The sequence below is a fragment of the Hippocampus comes genome, unplaced genomic scaffold, assembly GCF_001891065.2.
Source record: "Hippocampus comes isolate QL1 unplaced genomic scaffold, H_comes_QL1_v1.1 scaffold68, whole genome shotgun sequence".
Taxonomy (NCBI): Eukaryota; Metazoa; Chordata; class Actinopteri; order Syngnathiformes; family Syngnathidae; genus Hippocampus; species Hippocampus comes.
Genome location: NW_017805625.1, coordinates 5086816 through 5104594, shown reverse-complemented (window position 1 = coordinate 5104594; position 17779 = coordinate 5086816). Strand labels below are relative to the sequence as shown.

General features: G+C 43.4%; 1 protein-coding gene across 1 annotated transcript in view; it reads right to left on the bottom strand.

The window, feature by feature from the left end:
* The window catches only part of LOC109522430 (guanine nucleotide-binding protein G(i) subunit alpha-2-like), a 40864-nt gene that overhangs the window by 5617 nt on the left and 17468 nt on the right, over positions 1-17779 (bottom strand). The window contains exons 2-3 of the mRNA XM_019881000.1: positions 3908-3950; positions 91-232 (exon numbers count right to left, since the gene is read on the bottom strand). Of these exons, the coding sequence (XP_019736559.1) occupies positions 91-232; positions 3908-3950 (185 nt within the window). The remainder of the gene's footprint in view (positions 1-90; positions 233-3907; positions 3951-17779) is intronic.

Here is a 17779-nt window from a genome sequence, read left to right as displayed (position 1 = left end):
CTCCGGTATTTACAGTTGGGTAGTCCTATTCCAGTTAGCCAACTGCATTGTAAAACCATACCACAAGGCGACTATATTGATTGGCCTTACCGCCCTTCCAGCGTCCTCGTAGTCAATCTTCAGGTTGGCCATGGCTTTGATGATAGCCATGATGGATTGGATGGTGTTGCTGTACACAACCGCTCTGTACTGCTTGCACTCTTCTTCTGAGTAGCCGTCCTCATGGATAATCCTGGAAACAAACACCGGAAAATACATTGAATGTAAAAAATAATCCCAGGAAAATCCATCTTTAAATGACTCCTACATTTTTCGAACACACCCAAAATGTGCGAGCGTGTGAAATGGGATACGATGAAAATGTCAAGACGCTTGATGCCGACATCGTGAATCCACTTTATGATGATTAACAAATCGGTTGTCACCGTCATGTTAAAAGCAACAAGGCTAAAGCATTAAATAATATGTTTTATCGAGGTATGTTTTGCCATGTTTCAATGTAATGAGTTTGTCAAGATTACTTTATGTTAATACAATCGAGAGCGCAAAACTTTTGGGACATCAACCGAATGTTTTAAGTAGGAATGACAGAGCACAGATACTAGATATCAGTAATGGGGTAGGAGCAGCCTTGTTTTAAGGTATCGGGTACTGATGAACGCTGCCGATACCAGCCGCAATACTTAAAGCAAGAAGAAGAAAAAACTGCCATTGAGTAAGTCCTCCTCAGCAGTAATTGGCATATCAAAAGTATTAGTGAGTACACAAAAGTGTAGGTCTGGAAAAAAAATAGGATGGGACTTCTCTGGTTTTGAATATGAGTGACAAAAAATTTGTGCTTTCATTTGAATGCATGCAGGTCAAAAATCGAGTCAATCATTCAAGCTGTATTTTTATGCTGACGTTAATGTAAAATCGAAAGGCGAAACTTTGAGGACATTGAGTTCGTGTCGGCGCTTGCTTTGTTACAATTAGAAATTGGAACATGAGCAAGAGATGTGCGGATTCTAATCATCAGAGGAAGCAGTTTTTCCAAGGGGCGGGCATTTGACTACATTTCCTTGATCGATGTTGGGTGAAATAAGTTCATGGGGTGGAAAAGTCGGTCTGAATCTTGTGAATTACTGTTCCCATTGCCAGTGTTGTTTTAAGCAAAAGTATTGCTGCTCGGAGGAGTTGCCGCAGCAGATATCTGCGTAGATGTCATGTTGAGACTGACTCAATTCAACGTCTCATCTGAGGGTTAAAGCAGAGTCGTGCACTCCATTTTGCCACCATTGCCCGCAGACACGGTTAGTCCACAAGCCATCGACAGAATTCTCACGGATCGATTGTGACGAAGCTCCAAGCTCAATCTCAATGCGATGAATGTTTGCAAATGTGCATGTTAAAATTGTGAACTGCAAAGTGCAATTATCAAAAACAGCATGGAAGGAAAATATTTGATGTCTCTCAATGATGTCATAAGAGAGCGGCGCCTTTAGCTACAAGTGACCTGACTTTTTTTTTTTTTTTTGGAGATACTCCATACTCATGCTTTACATTCGAATCAAGATGTCATCGCTGTGTGTTTTGATGAAGTACAATATTATCGAGACTGCAACAGATTACGAGCATGTCACCGCACAAATCTAACTCGTATTTCAAGGCACCACCGTATTTAAAAATAAAAAAAAGGTGGAGGTGTTCTGACATGAAGGCCTGAAATAAACATGAGCTGCGTTGCTAGCACAGGTGAGGAGACTGACAGCAAAGAGGAGATGCTAAGCCGCACCGCTTCAATAAACATCTCCAACGGGTTTGTGAGGGCCCAGAGACCGGTGGCACACCCAGAACGCTCAATAGCGAGCGATGCACGAAATGAAACCTCGTTAAAATGCAAGTGAGCCCGCTGAGAAGCGGCAAGTCAGTTTCGAAGATTGAAATCCCCCCCCCCCCGCTCCCCCCGCCCTCTATTTACTCTTCAACCAAACAATACTTTGAAAAGTGGAGCTATGATTGGTTTGATTGTGACACACGCTGCGAAGCCGCCGTCATGTCAGGGGCGCAATTTAGAACGCCAACCGCACCGAGGATTAACTGTCACACGGTTGCATTCGAGAATATTTTAATGTATTTTTCCCCCCACCATCGACGGAAGCGAGTCCTTGGACATCCTTGCTTGCGCTGCAGCAAACGGCTTTCGTGATTGATTGACCAAATGGTGCAAAAACCAAAAGAAAATCAAGCGCAATTTATCGGACGCGCTCGATCACTCAACGTTGCAGCATATCTTCAGACAAGCATGTCAAAATTTGGCTGAATTCACCATAACTGGATTGTAATCGCAGCCGCCCAAAATGCAGTTAAAATTTGTTCCGTTCATTTGTCATAAGTGGATCCAACAATTTCCCCCGTGACAAACAGAGCTCGCCCACTGAGTCAATTACAGGCTGCAGAAAGTGGCGACACGTAATCAGCAGGTTTAATTGTTGACGTGAAAACTGTTTAGACTCAACCCGGATTATATAATATCTATTTTACTACGCTTCAAATGACTGCCCTAAACTATAAATTACCTAATTTATGAGCAGTCAAGAATGCAATTATCATAGCAGGAACATTCCTTGGCATGAGCCTCGGGGGGGAGGAGTCCAATCTCCAGACAAAACTTGCAATGGCCATATTTGCGCATTTGTTCTACAACTCTGAAGTAGATAAATTAACTGCTCGCCTTGCATATTAATATATTCATGTTTCATTTGCCTTCATTCCAGTCTAAATTGAACCTATAAGACCAAAACTTTTCTGTACTGTGTCATAAATCCCCTTCCACATGGGCTGGCTGGGTTTTGCACAATTCCAGTGCCGCACGGGGTTTGAGGTGGTATCTCAAGCTCACAGTTGTTCAAGCAGGATACGGTGTGTGGAGGAGATACCGGGAGACAGGCCAGGACACCAGGAGAGAGCCCAGAGGACAAGCAACAGAAACAGTTAGAGGTTCCATTTGTGCTCAACCAATTGTGCTACGTAATCACAAGATTTTCAACCGGGATACTTTGGTCAGGGCAGCAGGGCGATTTGACTGTTAGCAAGTTGATCCATAATTGTGTTCGGATCCAGATTTCTACTATCCTGGGATAAGTTTGCATGCTCTCTTTGTGCTTGTGAGGCCTTTGGTTTGGTTACTCCAGCTTCCTCCCATTAAAAAAAAAAACAACAACTTGAGTCGTGGTTTTTGCGCTCGCCGCTAATGAGTTGTTTTATGGCCAAACCGGTTTTGGATCAAGTTGAATGTAAAAGCAGCTTGCAAAACCTGAAGTGAAAAAAAAAATGATCATCTATACCCAGTGAATTAAAGAGATCTGATACCCTGGCAGAAATGTTTCAAGTTGTTGTAGAGTTGGGCTTGAAAAACCAAATATTCAATTTTCTCTGGTCCAATAACCGTGAAACTGGAAAACTTTCTTAAGCACTGATATCTTGTCAGCTACATTACAGATACAAACTGGATATGGTGTCTCCTCTGATCAAAGTTGAATACCGTTATGTCAATAAATTAATGCAAACACACCAATTTATATTATTTCATTCCCTTCACACGATGAGAATCGGTAAGAGGATTAATAAGGAATAAGGTGGATAAGCAGCACCGATGATGGAATCGGAACTGCAAAATCCTAATCAATTCAAATCTAAAATCTCACCTCCGTTCACGAGTGACAACGGGGATTTATTTCTGTTAGCGCATATTCATTTATTTCTTCCCTTTATTTTTTTTAAGCAGTCAGTCCTTGTGTGGCCGTGACTTGAAGTGTGATCCAACTAAATATAGAAATTCTCAAGTATCGAGGAATACATTTAAATTGTGTCATTGCTTGTCAGATTTTTTTTTTTTGGGGGGGGAATAAAAGTTCAAGGTACTCACTTCATCTGCTTCACAATGGTGCTCTTTCCAGACTCCCCAGCACCTGCAAAGAGAACAAAAACAGGCAAAGCTTTAAAAATACGCTCCTGTTAGACGGGAAATGTTGACCCGAGAGGCCGTCCCACATCTGGAACGTCTACCCTTATTCTAGCTAAAAATACGCTCCTGTTAGACGGGAAATGTTGACCTGAGAGGCCGTCCCACATCTGGAACGTCTGTCTACCCTTATTCTAGTGCCGTGCTCTCATTTCCATCCTGCTCACTGGATAGCCACGAGAGTTCCACCCAGCTGACACTACAGTATGAATTTAAAAACGCACATTTTGGCCCATCTTAATTCACGGTGGAAAGTCCCCGGCCACAAATTAGCAACCATCCTCATTGTGCTCTTTTCATTCCGAAAAGCCACTTCACCATTTTTTATTTTAATGGCGATGCCTTGGACTGACGGGGCTTGTCCTACCCTCTGCTATGTTTACTCTCGCAGCCCTAGGCGACGAGAGAGAGAGAGATCATCTGCCACAGGGAATCCAACATGACACACACACACACACACACACACACACATGCTAGCACGCACGTATGCACACACGCATGAGGGCGCAGTGGCCCCCTAGGCGACGAGAGAGAGAGAGAGAGAGAGAGAATCATCTGCCACAGGGAATCCAACACGACACACACACACATGCTAGCACGCAAGTATGCACACACACATGAGGGTGCACTGGCCTGGGGGTAAAGTCCCTCAATGTACCCTACGAGGCAGCGAGTAGCACGCACGCACATCCACAGGGAAGCCTCTGGGTAGCAATGGGCCAGGACGCTTAACACATACAGCTGGCAGCTCAAATTTCTAAATGGAATAGGAGCTCCGACTCCGATATAAGGACCACAACATGCCTGCCTGCCTGCCTAGAAATACATGCACTTTTTACCAACGTCACATGGATTTTATTAGAAATGTGTGGATGTCATTTGGGACCAAGTCACCGACTTCAGTGAGTCCCATCTTAAGAGATCCGGTAGAGAGCGGCATCAATGTATCAGTCGATGCTCAAGACATAGTCAATGAGGTAATATAATATGATGTTCGATGTTTACGATTGTGGTTGTTTGATGGCGGTGGAGAATTGCACTGCATCATCATAAAGTGATGGCTGCTTCGATCGATATTTCGAGCTTCCAAAGACAAACAAAAGTGGAACAAACACGCCATTCTGAACTAATTCCTCTGTGGCAGTGACAATCAAAATTGACCCTCTTTATTGTTGATACCATTTTTGTGGGGGTGAGATGCATGTGTAGTGGGGTACCCAATGCTGCGGTCACCGAATGTACACGTACAGTCTGCTTGCTGATAATTTCGCAAGTGCCAATCAGATTGACACATTCATCCGTTTGCGAAACAGACAGACGGCCATTTTGTTTAGCAGGTGGCGAAGAAGCGTTCCATGCGACTGGCAGCATCCCTTCAGTGGCAACGGAACGAAAACTGTCAATTTTTTTTTAAACGGTGAAAATAGGTAATAAATAAAATGCCGGCTGGGTGAATGGAAATATTAAGTTTATTCTTCAGTTTAACAGCAGATGGACACGAAGCCAAGCATCTTGTGTTATTGTGCATACGGGAAAAAGAGCTACGTTGCTCGAGCGCAGCCGCCTACAATTCTGCTTGTAATTGATTATTTTTCTTTTGAGGATTTTTCTAAATATGTGCACATGCAGGTACGCAGGACAAGATAACAGTGAAAAATAGCTGTTGGCTGGTTAACCCACCTGCATTATTAGTTCAATGAGTGTTGAAATGTGGCGCATGCAGCCATGTTGCTTTCAATGTGTTCCGCTGGCCAACAGAAATTTTTCATCGGAAATTCTTTTGATGTCCGTCAACGTCTTTGACGCCGATTTAAAAAAACTAAACGGCTTTACTTTTTTTGTAGCACATCTTTTTTGAGATATTTGCTTTTTTTCAAGAGTTTGGCCAAAAAGCTTGCGCAATACGGATTTTACCATGTGTTGTAATTTATAGCCATGACGCATCAGAAAAAAAAAAAATCCCACCTGGTGCTGAACCTAACCCGTAACTCATGATTGTTATTTATTAAATATTATCACCTGATGTGCTAGAGAAAAAGAAAAAAAAAAAAAAAACAAGGGCCGATTCGGAAGAAGCACAAAAAAAAAAAAATCGACTTGACTAGTCATCTAAAATGTGTTGACTAGTGTTATAACCTTGTTGACTAGTGTTATAACCTAAGACTGGGAAGGCTGAATAATTAATAGGTAAAAATGATTGTCTGCAATTTCCTCATCAGGTTTTGAAGCACAACTTTGCTGCAACTTTTAGACACGCTGATGATTCAGCCTCTTCCTGTCTCGAGAAAACCACACACAACACAAGCTCTAATTCTTGATATCTAATCTCGAGAAAACCACACACAACACAAGCTCTAATTCACGTTCAATTGCTTGAAAAGAAATAAGTACAGCAATTACATTTTCAAAACAATGGTTACATTTCTCCACAGGTGATTCAGGAAATTTGGTCAGATGCCCATTTTCAAGAGTGTACTTTGCTGTGACTTTTTCAGTAATCGTGTACTAAGAGAGCAAAGTACAAGTGCAACGCTGACTGGTACGGTTTCAATATTTCATTCATTTGTGAGGTGGAAGTAACAGCCTCCCAACAATTGCATGGGCGCGTGTGCTTTAATGACATCATATGAAGGCTTCCTGAAGGACTGGGCTCATTTATTAAGGGAGTCATAACTGAAGGAAATGGACATTTAGTGAGCGCGCTGGGGCTTGATAAAGAGTGAGCAGTCTCTAATGTGATGCGAAGTCGCAATTCTACTCAAGGCGTGATTGGCAGATGTTTGGCTTTCTGTGCCAAAAATGTGTGATGGCAAAAGTGTGACAGCAGGACCAATAGCGTGTCCTTTGCTGAATTAGCTCCATCCCTCTAGTTTGCATCAAAGCTGCATATTTGGGGAGAGGGGACGACAACAACAACAAAAAGACCCTTTCATATGGGCCAATTGTTGTACATAACAACAGGTTTAGGGCCGTTTGAGTGACAAATTATTTTAAATGATCATTCTTATATTTCCCGTGGCGCCGTACTTAACACACCTAATTTCATGTGCCACCTGGCGTTATGAATACATCACCACAAAAAATGTCAACGTCTCAATAATTCGTCATGCGCCCCCCCGACGACGACGTCTCATGCTGTTCACAAGTCGTCGACTTGTCTTCTGGAGAAACGAGGTCATCATTCCATAATCATTTTCCTCTTATCTTTAAGCACTGCCCGTTAATTGCATCAGCATCCCCACACACCCACCCCCACGACCCCCCCAAACTTCACGCAGCATTAGGGGTCGTGATAAAATGAGCGCGCAAGTTGTGAGCGAGCGTTGACCCGTCCCGCTGGACACAAAGGCAGCAGTGTGGGGCCCCTGCCGGGCAGAGAACACAAGGGCCGCTGTTGATGTTGTGGCCTTCATCATTCCCGACGATGCAATGGCTCACATTGGTTCCTCACACTTTAAGATCGTTCAAGTAGCGACGAGAAAAGACTGAAAATGACGTGACCGAGAAGTAAAGGGGGTCTTTGGAGTGTATTAGATAAATGATTAAGTACTTGCTCTAACCAGAGCGGGGGTGGATTGTCAAGTCTGATGACAAGGATATGGTACAGGATATAGAAATTGCAGAAACTACTCTGACAAATCGATATAAGGAAACTGGTTAACTGCTACAAAGCATCAACTGAAAAGTGGTACGAGTGAAATTCCGACACATTACGATACTTTTGTGTTCAAGCAGTGGTCCAAGATTTCAGCGGACGGCACTGGAAGCATTCAACAGAAAACATTCCGCTTTCTCTGCGTACGTTTTAGCAAAAGCTGAATGCTTAGATCAGTGATTTTATCAATGACAGGACATTGGAAAAAAAAAAATCGAAGAAACAATACATCGGAGGCTGAAAGCAATTAAGCATTTCTCCGTTTCACTGTGGCTCCTTCTTCAGTTGTGCCTTTTATTGTATTTGAGGACAGATGTCGCCTCCATATGGCTGTGCAGCATCCTGACGTCCGTGTCGGAAAGACAAACGTTACGATGTTGGTGCGTGTTGTATCTTAGGACTTCTCCGGTGAATAAAATGCTTTTTTTTTTTTTTTTGTGTGTGTCTGAACTATCAACCGTAAGTTTATGACTCTGAAGAACTGCTCCTCTCTTCCACAACCAGCTTAGTTTTTGTACTCTCAGAACAGCGCAGAAGATTGTCGCGTCGTTCGCCCAACGTTTTGCCGCTCCACAAGAGCATCACATTCGGGCAGCAAACCGAAAGTCTTCTGTAAACTGACCGAGTGGAAGGCGAGTTGCCAAAAACAATCGATGTCAAGCGTTAAAACATTGATGCTGCGTTGTGAACTCGACTTGTTGGTTCAGCCGCTGGTAGAAAAGTATCGTTTTCTTCACATTCTTCCCAACTGTACCATCTTTTAGTATAGTGTACGTATTTTACGCCGGGTCCCAGAACTGAGCTCTTTTTCGGTACGCAGACATCACATTTAATGTCACACATTACGACAGGCAAAACCCTGAAGTTTTGTCACTCGCCTCTTCTGCTCCCGCAAAGAGAGCCACGTCTCAGCAAGCACGCATCGGCGTTCGTGTTGTGAAAGTCGCAAGTGTCGACATGTCCTTAAATGAAGAACTAATAAGCATGATAAGATAAGCCATCGTGATGGGAACGCGAGTCTGAACGATGAGCATCTGACCAAAGTTTTCTGTTCCTTTTCAGCATTTGACTGTTAGGCAATTTGCCGCGTCTGCCGTGAAAAGGTGCTCAATATAATGCTAAGACTTGCTCTGTCACTAGGCAGAACTTTAGAACTGCTTCTCATGGAACTACAGCATCACTTTCAACTCTGTATGTCGGTGAAATTCATTTTCCGTACCGCTGTCATCACCCGTCTATATAAAATATCAATAGCGCACCGAGTGCCAATGAGCTCCACGGACTACATCGGAGGTCCTCGAAGAGACACAAGCACCACTTCCTTCAGAAATCCTTTCAACGAGGAAATAGAACCCAGCTGGAAACTTAAGACTTCGGAGCGTATACACAACATAACTGCGGTTTTGATAGACTGGGACAAAGAAATTCAGTCAACAGATGGCTCTGATGCCGGGGGGCAAAGAGCGAGTCTGGACAGCTCGCTGACGACTGCTGCCAAGGAGGCGAGATCATATCGACTCTGCATGACACAAAGGCAAAATTGATGAAGACAGAAAGAAGAAATGAACGTTTGATGCCTTTCAGTGATGGCATTTCTGCGGCTCCAGATTTCAACAGAAATGATTAAAAAAAAAACAAGAGGGCTCAGTTGTGGGCAGACCGCCACCGAAGATGAACAGTAATGGTAAATTGTCCTCGTCTCCATGTGCACTTGTGTTCGGAATAAGAACCGTTTAAAAATAATCGATACGTAACATCTTTTTGTCTCTCTCACACTCACGAAAACAATGCAAAAGCTCGCCCAAATGAAATGGAAATAGCCTTTAGAGGAAAAGAATTGCAATGTGAATATTAGGTGGCAAAGTCAGTCATTTATAATATAAACTGACAACAATAAAAAAATAAAATAAAAAGAACACATTTTAGCCTGTGCATCACTGAACTGAATTTAGTTGTATAAGTACCGTGTCTTAATATTTGCTCCTTTTCCATTCAGACAGAATAGATCAAAACACTGTAGGACAGGGACAGGGTTCGTTCCAAAAAAAAGTTTCAGAAAGCTGCAGCTGGACTTATTGCCGAAATGGACTTTTTGAACACAAAATTAATGTGCCCCATTTTGGGGGGTAAAAAATAGGCCTCAAAAGGTGGCACCGGCAGATTACGAGCTTTTCACAAATCTCGAAGCTCAGATCAGCCGGCATGAGAGCATCAACTATGCTTATGGGGCAAAGTTGCTGTGAAATATGGAAAAAAACACAAAAAAAAAAACAAGGTGACACAGCATTGACTAGGATTGCTGTTTTTTTCTTTTACCTTCAAGACTCCACTGTAATGTAAAAAAAATAATTTAGGAAGCAAGAGTTGAAATGACATGTAAAGTGATGCCTTGTTGTCTCACCAGCAAAGCATTCAAGTGAAGGCAAGACAGTGAAGGGTCAAGAAAATTGTCGCGCGTTGCTTTTTAGTCCTGGTAGAAGCTGGCGACGGGATGTTGTGTCGGTTTCGGCTGCAAGCTATTAATCTTGGGAGACAGTGGAGGGAATGAGGAGGATGAAAGGTGAAGGACAGAGAGAAAGGGAAGGCCTTCGGAGACCCGTATGGGACACATTTGAGTGAGGTTCCGCAATGAAGCAGCCAAATCAATGACCCAAGCCTCAGCCAAGGACGCCGGCGAATCAGAAAAGTTCGAAAAAGCACAATGCACAAGAATTCAACACTGAAGGTGGTAAACACGAGTGCAACGACATGCAAAAAAAATCACTCGCTAAAATCCCAAGAAATAGCGTAGATATGTTCTAGAAGCTCATCTCTGTGTGTCTTGTCGCCTCGGCCTCGCTTGACTTTAACACATTCTCCATTGACATTTAAATCAGACCGTGGGCTTTTGCAAGCCTCTGGTGGGGCCATGGTTGCAATTGTGTGACAATGACACCTTGCAAGGGACACACAGCTGGATCAGGGTACCCAAAGGTAACCTGTCTGCATTCAAAAATACAGTATGTGTACATACACCGGCTTATGTAGGTGCAAAGAGTGTCAACCCTGTTAAGAATTCATTCGGAGGAGGTCATTCTTAACGGCCATAAGTAAGACGCGGCTTATGTAGGTGCAAAGAGTGTCAACCCTGTTAGGAATTCATTCAGAGGTCATTCTTAATGGCCATAAGTAAGACATGGAGAACCTGGCTATTGATTTAAGGCTTTGGGTTGAATGTGAAATTTTGTTCCGGAAGAATAAAGTTGGCAACAGGTTGTTCAACACTATGGGCAGACGCGGTTGTTGTTGGGCCGCATGGGAAGACCAACTGAGCATGAGCCAGCCCATGAAGTATTTTGTACGTTGTGCTGTGTCGTGGCTTTAAAGGCAGATAGAGTTAATGGCGATTCCTTGCTGCATCATGAACTATGGAAACCTGCAAGTGTATTGCTGATGCATTATATATACACAGCCATTTGCCGCCACACTCCAACCCACCGCCGCCGCCGCCCCACCGTTGTACTCAGGCGTGCACATTGACATGTTCAGGCATAAAGGATCGGGCAAATGCATCATGAATAATGGATAATGCCATCAGAAAATAAGCAATGGCCTGGGGAGGAACGGGGAGTGCAAATGTTTACTTAATAGCAAAAAAAAAAACCTGTCAAGTTCATTAATATTTTAATTAGAGACGGTCAGTGCTTCAACCGCTCAACGGTAATGAAGAATTGATACAGTGGCGCCTTGACTTATAAATGTAACTCTTATTTCATTGCATGGCCCAAAATCAAATTATGTGCCAACCCCACGTTGTGCTCGTTTTTGGTGTGCGCGCACCTCGGCCACCAGGGGGTAGTATAGTACAGGCAACGCAGACACAAACAAGAAGGAGTTTCGCAACTAAGTGCCTCAGTAAGCCGCATATTAGTTGCAGTTTTTCACTGATGAATAGAATAGTATCGATCCGTGAGTATTCTTTTCAATTTAATTTGGCAGTATACTTCAACAGGGAGTGGCAATTAACAACTACAAGCCTTCTTTTGGAAGAAATAACCACGATCTGTCAAACGGCTACTTCTTGTGAAGGGAATTGAGAAAAAAAAACATGAAAGCGGAGGCGATAAAACATGCAGAAATTAATCAAATGAATCAAATATTTATCCCGGTGGCCATCACGGAAACAATTCATCCACACAGCCCATTTGCCAAAGTAAACAGACGTCTGGATATAAGACCCAAATTAAGAGAAGTTGGATGTCTATGCACCTTGTACTTAGCGGCAGTCCACAACGCCACCAGCCTGCCGGTCCCGTCTGGTATAATTACTAAAACTGAAAGGCCATCGATCAAAGAGGGGCCGAGGCGATCAAGGCTGCTTGTGATGACTGGCCTTCTGACGGGCCGAAAAAAAATCTGATGTTCTGGCCTTGAAGTCGGCGGACATTAAAAGCTCCCAATAGCCCAGTGTAAGGCCACCGTAAATATCATTCAATGGGTTTTGCTCGTCTTTCTGTTAAAAGGACTGCGACTTTCAATTTGACGTCATGTGAACCCTTTCAAATGTCATTTAAAGGCCTAAAGACATGACCTATCACACACTGTACCGAGACTAGCCTCACGCCGAAATTTAATTTCATAAATGCGCAAGTGGGAGCCTTGGGACAGAGGGATAAAGGCTCGTTTTGCCACAAATTTGTGATTTTTTTTTTTTTTAATGGACCACACTGACACTGCCTTCCACTCATCCACACTTCAGCACGTTTTCGCGTGTCATCACTTCATGACTGCAGTGCACGTGACATGTTTTAATCGGGCACTGGAACAAAAAAAAAACATGTACAAGTTGAAATTAGGCCTATAAAATGTATTGCAGATAATGACTCATGAAGATGAATGAAGAGCAAAATGTGAGGAAGAAACTGAAGTGAGCGAGAGAAGAATGAACAAAGAGGCCACACTTAACCACAGGAAACCAGAGTTAAGTCTTCCTCTTTGTAACTATGGCAACACTCTGACGTGTAAGATATTAAAAAAAAAAAAGCACAGGAAATGAAAAAAATGGGAGGAGTTTCTCAACAGTTGACACTTTTTCCTCCGAGCTTACAAGCTAAAACTTGCATTCAGGAGTTCACACTTTACTTTTTGACTTGCCCAGCTACCTTTTACAGAACACGCAAGGAACGATAAGGAAAGTGCAGCAAAACCCTTGAATGCTTGTTGCAAGTAGCTAAAAAAAAAAAAAAAAGCTAAGTACTCTGCCACGGGTAAACTCCAAAACACATTCTTTTTGTAATGACTCATTTGACAGGCTTCGGGAAAACACCGCATCTCTCAAGTGTTTGTCAATGTTGAATGGAGAGATGGCGAGATCTACTCAACTGCCAAACTGCAAACAGGGGTGGGGTGGGGGGCACTACAGTAGCTGCAAGTCGACTGAATTACAGCCTCGCCATAAAACATCATCAAAGTCCAAGAGATACGACTTCATTCATCTCAAAGAAAGTGATCACATGCCGACATGACATCCAGCAATTCATTCCTCCAATTTGATGCCGCCGTGTTCCACGGGTGTTATTTATTTACGGAACGTGCGCAGGCCGGGGGAACACCTTGACACGAACGCGCTATCAGACCCCCGTTATGACCGATGTTCCGTGTTTAAAGAAAAATGTGAGTCAACACATTGTTTGCTCTGTGCTTACCTATTACATACCAGCCATTGCGGTTGTGGTTGTAATTTGCTTTGGGGTAGAATGGATACAAAGGCGGGTTTATAAAACTCGTGTCAAGTCAATGAAAAACGTTTTTGTGTTGTTTGTTTGGGCGGCCGCGTGTACTAGGCAAAAAAAAAAAAAAAAGACCAATCACATAAAAATAGACATCAGACAAGCTTAAGCCGCATCATGGTCAGTCTGGCAGCTCCTGTACACTCAAATAGAATCGAATCTTTGTTTTCCTCCATGTTGTTTTCGGGGAACTACCACGCGGTGTGGGCCCTCTCGATGGGAAAGCCTGAGAACTGTCCATTCAATTCACATCACTCTGACAAGACTTGATACCTGAAGGCAACCCCGCCCCCCCGAAAAAAAAACAACACAAAACAAACGATGGTCCCCGAGGAGCAAGCTTCATAACACTGATAGCGGTGCAACAACAACAACCTTGAGTCGACCTTACAAGTCAGTGGAGCCATTAACCGTGAGCTCAAGTCCATCGTGACACCCCGCGGGAAGACGAGACGGAACAGCAGGGAAGCTTTGCTTTGAGATTCTGTTAGCCCACCCCCCCGGCCCCAAAAGTACTTTCCCCCCTCTCCGCAGATTCTTTCACCAGACATTTTAGGGCTGTTCGGTCACAGACGGTTCTAGTTTTTCTTCTGGGTTATTTGACTGATTATATGGTTTCAATTATCTGGGTTGAAAATACCTCAGCTAAGTATAGCGTAGCTTCACATTTCGATTCTTATTTCAGAAGCAACAAAGCTTCTTTTACCGCAACATATTTCTCATTTGACAGATTTTGAAATGCTTTCTCAGATGAATAGATACTGAACTTCTCAGACAGTATTGTGAGCATAACAGCATGAATGAATGTTCAGATTCGGAAAACAGACCCCCCCCAAAAAAAACCCAAAACAAAATCAAGTAAATAAATCGACAAACAAGAAGAGTCCAGTCGCCTTGATTCGACCTTTACGAAAAGCAATTAACGGGGTGAATGAGAATCCACATAAAGGGATGAGATTTTGGATTAAAGGATTTTTTTTAACATTCTGATTGATTGATTGATTGATTGATTGATTGATAGAATTGTTAATGAGCAGCTCTAAAATCTGTTGCTCTCAATCATGGATGATCGGTATTGGAATCAGCATAAAACCCAGATTGGAACACTCCCAGTATTTTCATTGATATTTTGATAGTTAAAAATGACTTGGACAATTATGCTAATAGGCTGACGATATGTTCCAAGGTAAAATTCAAGGGCGGACAGCATTGAATGAAAAAAAATTCAAACCCGGCATTCACGATGCCATCAAAGCAACGTCTTCATTGATATTGGATGTGAAAATCCCTCAAAGTCATAATCAAACGATTAATTCAGCGATCCAATTTTGACCCGGATGCATCAGTCGACTCAGCCAAAGGATATTTACTGTGAAACATCTGCTCAAAAGGCAACATTTATCATTCAACGCCATCCGCACTTGTTTCATCAAAACAAAATCGGGGCAGCTTTCAAACAAAATACTCTGAATATGGCGAACTGAGATACTTGTTTTAATTAGTCATGAAGCTACAAAATTGGAATAAAACAAAAGGCATGGGATTTTAAATATCATTATGTTTAACTAAAATCATCATCAAGGGACGTTTCTGTCATTGAACCGTGGTTTTAACAGACTTCCTGATGTGTGTTTCAGGAAACGTCTTTACGACTTGGTTTGAATGCAGTTTTTGGATATAACGGTACAGCCCCTCAAGACCTAAGAGGTGGCTGGGCTTTATTTCCTTTGTGCCTGTCCCAAAAGCTCCCAACCGCGCTTCGGGTGTGCGACTCGGTACGTACTCTGCAAGAATACAGAGCGTGAGCACGCTCACAGAGATCTCTTTGTGGGAACGCGCTGCACCCAAACCAGCGGAGCTAAGCAGAGGCCCTGTTGCAGCTTTGTTTGGCTCGCTCTTCCTTTGTTTATTCCGCTTCCTCTTGAGCCGCTCTCTGCAGCTGACCACGGTGACGGTCAGGACTGGAGTGAGCAATCAAGTGTGGCGGTCAGACAGACGGAAATAAAAGCAGAAACGTTGACATAACCGACGGCATCGCAAACTGACGCACCTCAAATTATACAGGCTGACATAATTTATCTGGTGTCATGCCACCGTGTTGTAATAACTGGCAATAAAATTAAAGAAAGGCTCTTACTCATCCTGTCAGCGGGGCGGGACATGTCATAAGGTTTGAGCATCAATGTCAAGTTTTATTATTTACACCTTTGGCAATTACGCTCTAGATCCGAAACCTTCCTTTTTATGCACCTTTAGTCAGCGCAACTCTTACTGCTGGTGACGGTGTGAAAAGTGCCCTGTTTGCTTTCCAAACATACTCAGCGCCAGCGATAATCACTATAGAGACCGCCAAATCTGAAAGCCGTAACTATCAGGGCCTGAATGCCACAGTTAGCTGAAGCTGTCATCGTGATAATGGCGAATACTGCAAGCAAACAAGAGGGCAAAGATGACGCATTGACATGTTAGAAAGCGGCGCATTGACATGTTAGAAAGCAAGCAAACAAGAGGGCAAAGATGACGCATTGACATGTGAGAAAGCGGCGCGGCCGAAACTGTCATATCCTTGGAGACAGCTTTCATCCAGTTGATGGCCGAAAGGAAAGATGGAGATAAGCTCTTACTGCCCGGCAGCATATGGCTGTTGACAATTTGTCTCTTGTCCGTCCAGGCTGGCTTCACCGAGCATGAAGGCTTCTTCTTCTTCTTCACGTACAGTGGGAGCCTGTGCGCGTGCAGCCACGCTCGGATCGATTGATCGCTTGGAAGCTCTGGCGGAGCACTAAAGGGATCAAGTGTCTAGCTCAAGGGCACTTCAGAAGCGTCCGTCACTTAAATGCGTGAGAGCTATTTTCATTTTACCGCTCATATGGAGTGTAACCTTTCCATAGGCGCCCGAGAGTTTAAATGTGGGAAGGACAAAATCTGCTTTACAATCATTTGCGGGGCAATTTGAACATCGTGTCAGATGGTATGCAGAGGTCGTTTTCTTTATGACGCTGAAAAACACTGAAGCAGAGGAGCTAATATTAGGTCAATTTGCCCGCTTCCAATGCAGAGTTAATAAGGAACGCTCCGAGGCAAAAACTGGGGCACAGTGAACGCAGCTGTCACAGTTTAGAATCTTGAGCTGAATATGTGGTTTGCCATCAACAGGGCTATGCTGAACTCTTAGAAGCTGAAGGCGTGAGGGGGACTAGGGGGGATACTAGATTGTACTCCTATTTTATGAATGTACGCCATGTCAATGTTTAACTGTCACAGTCAACATTGGCTGGTTTCATTCAGTCAACAACACAAAGATTGGTGGTCGATTTCAAACTCAGCGCAATGCTTCTGCTTAGTCATTGACAAAAGCGTGAGGTCTGTCTGTCCTTCATGAAAGCAAGCTTGAAAACATCTGCTTTTACTTTGGAAAACAACAAGCAAACCAGTAAATTCAGTCAGTTTCAAAAACCTTTGTGCAGTGTGATATTTTTTAACTCAATAATACCAAGTTCATTCAACAAACTGCTTCCCAAAAAAAAAGAAAGAAAGAAAGAAAAAATGGTTGGCAATAGGGAAAAAAAAAAGGGGTCGTAATACTGGATGCTCAAGTAAAGGTCGTCACGCTCCCCCATGCTGCACCAACACCGAGGGCTCTTTCTGTATGTGAAATGACCTTCTGGCAAAACCATGAGCAAGCAACCACCAGGAAAGATATTCCAACCAGTAAAAATGTATCATATTCGTCTATTCAGAATAATGCTACGAAATCAGTAGGGGAATGTTAGGGTCCACTGAGCTCTTTATTTTGGATTTCGACAGCAGCACCAGCAGCTCAGAGCAATAACTCACACTGCTTCTGTAGGGTGACCCCCGCTCACTTCCTGCCTCACAGGAAACACACTGCACAGCCCCGACCCCGCCCTTCCTGCTCCCCCCGCCTGCATTCACACATGCACTCTTCGGGATAGCTGCTAAGTATTGCAGCCGCGGCGTCAGAATTAAAAAGGTAATGCGTAGCCATTGAACTACATATCTGCATGCATGTCATCAACTGTCAAAATAAACAGCCCTAAGTTTCATACAAAAGCTGTGTCTGAAGAAGTGTATTAAAAAAAAAACATGCCAGGCCTGACCTTGCCATAAAAAAGCATTTTTTTAAAGGGGGTGGGGGGGTGGAGGGGTGAGCCAATGAAAGCTCAGAATGCAGAACTTGGAAAACATCTTGATCACGCAGGCTAGAAGAGGTCATGGCATTAATTAAACATTGCTGCTGTAAAGACAGCCTAAATGTATTTAGAGACAAAGCGAGAGAGAGAGCGACCCCCCTCTTACCCTTTGCGAAAACAAAAGTCCTCCTCTCGGCTT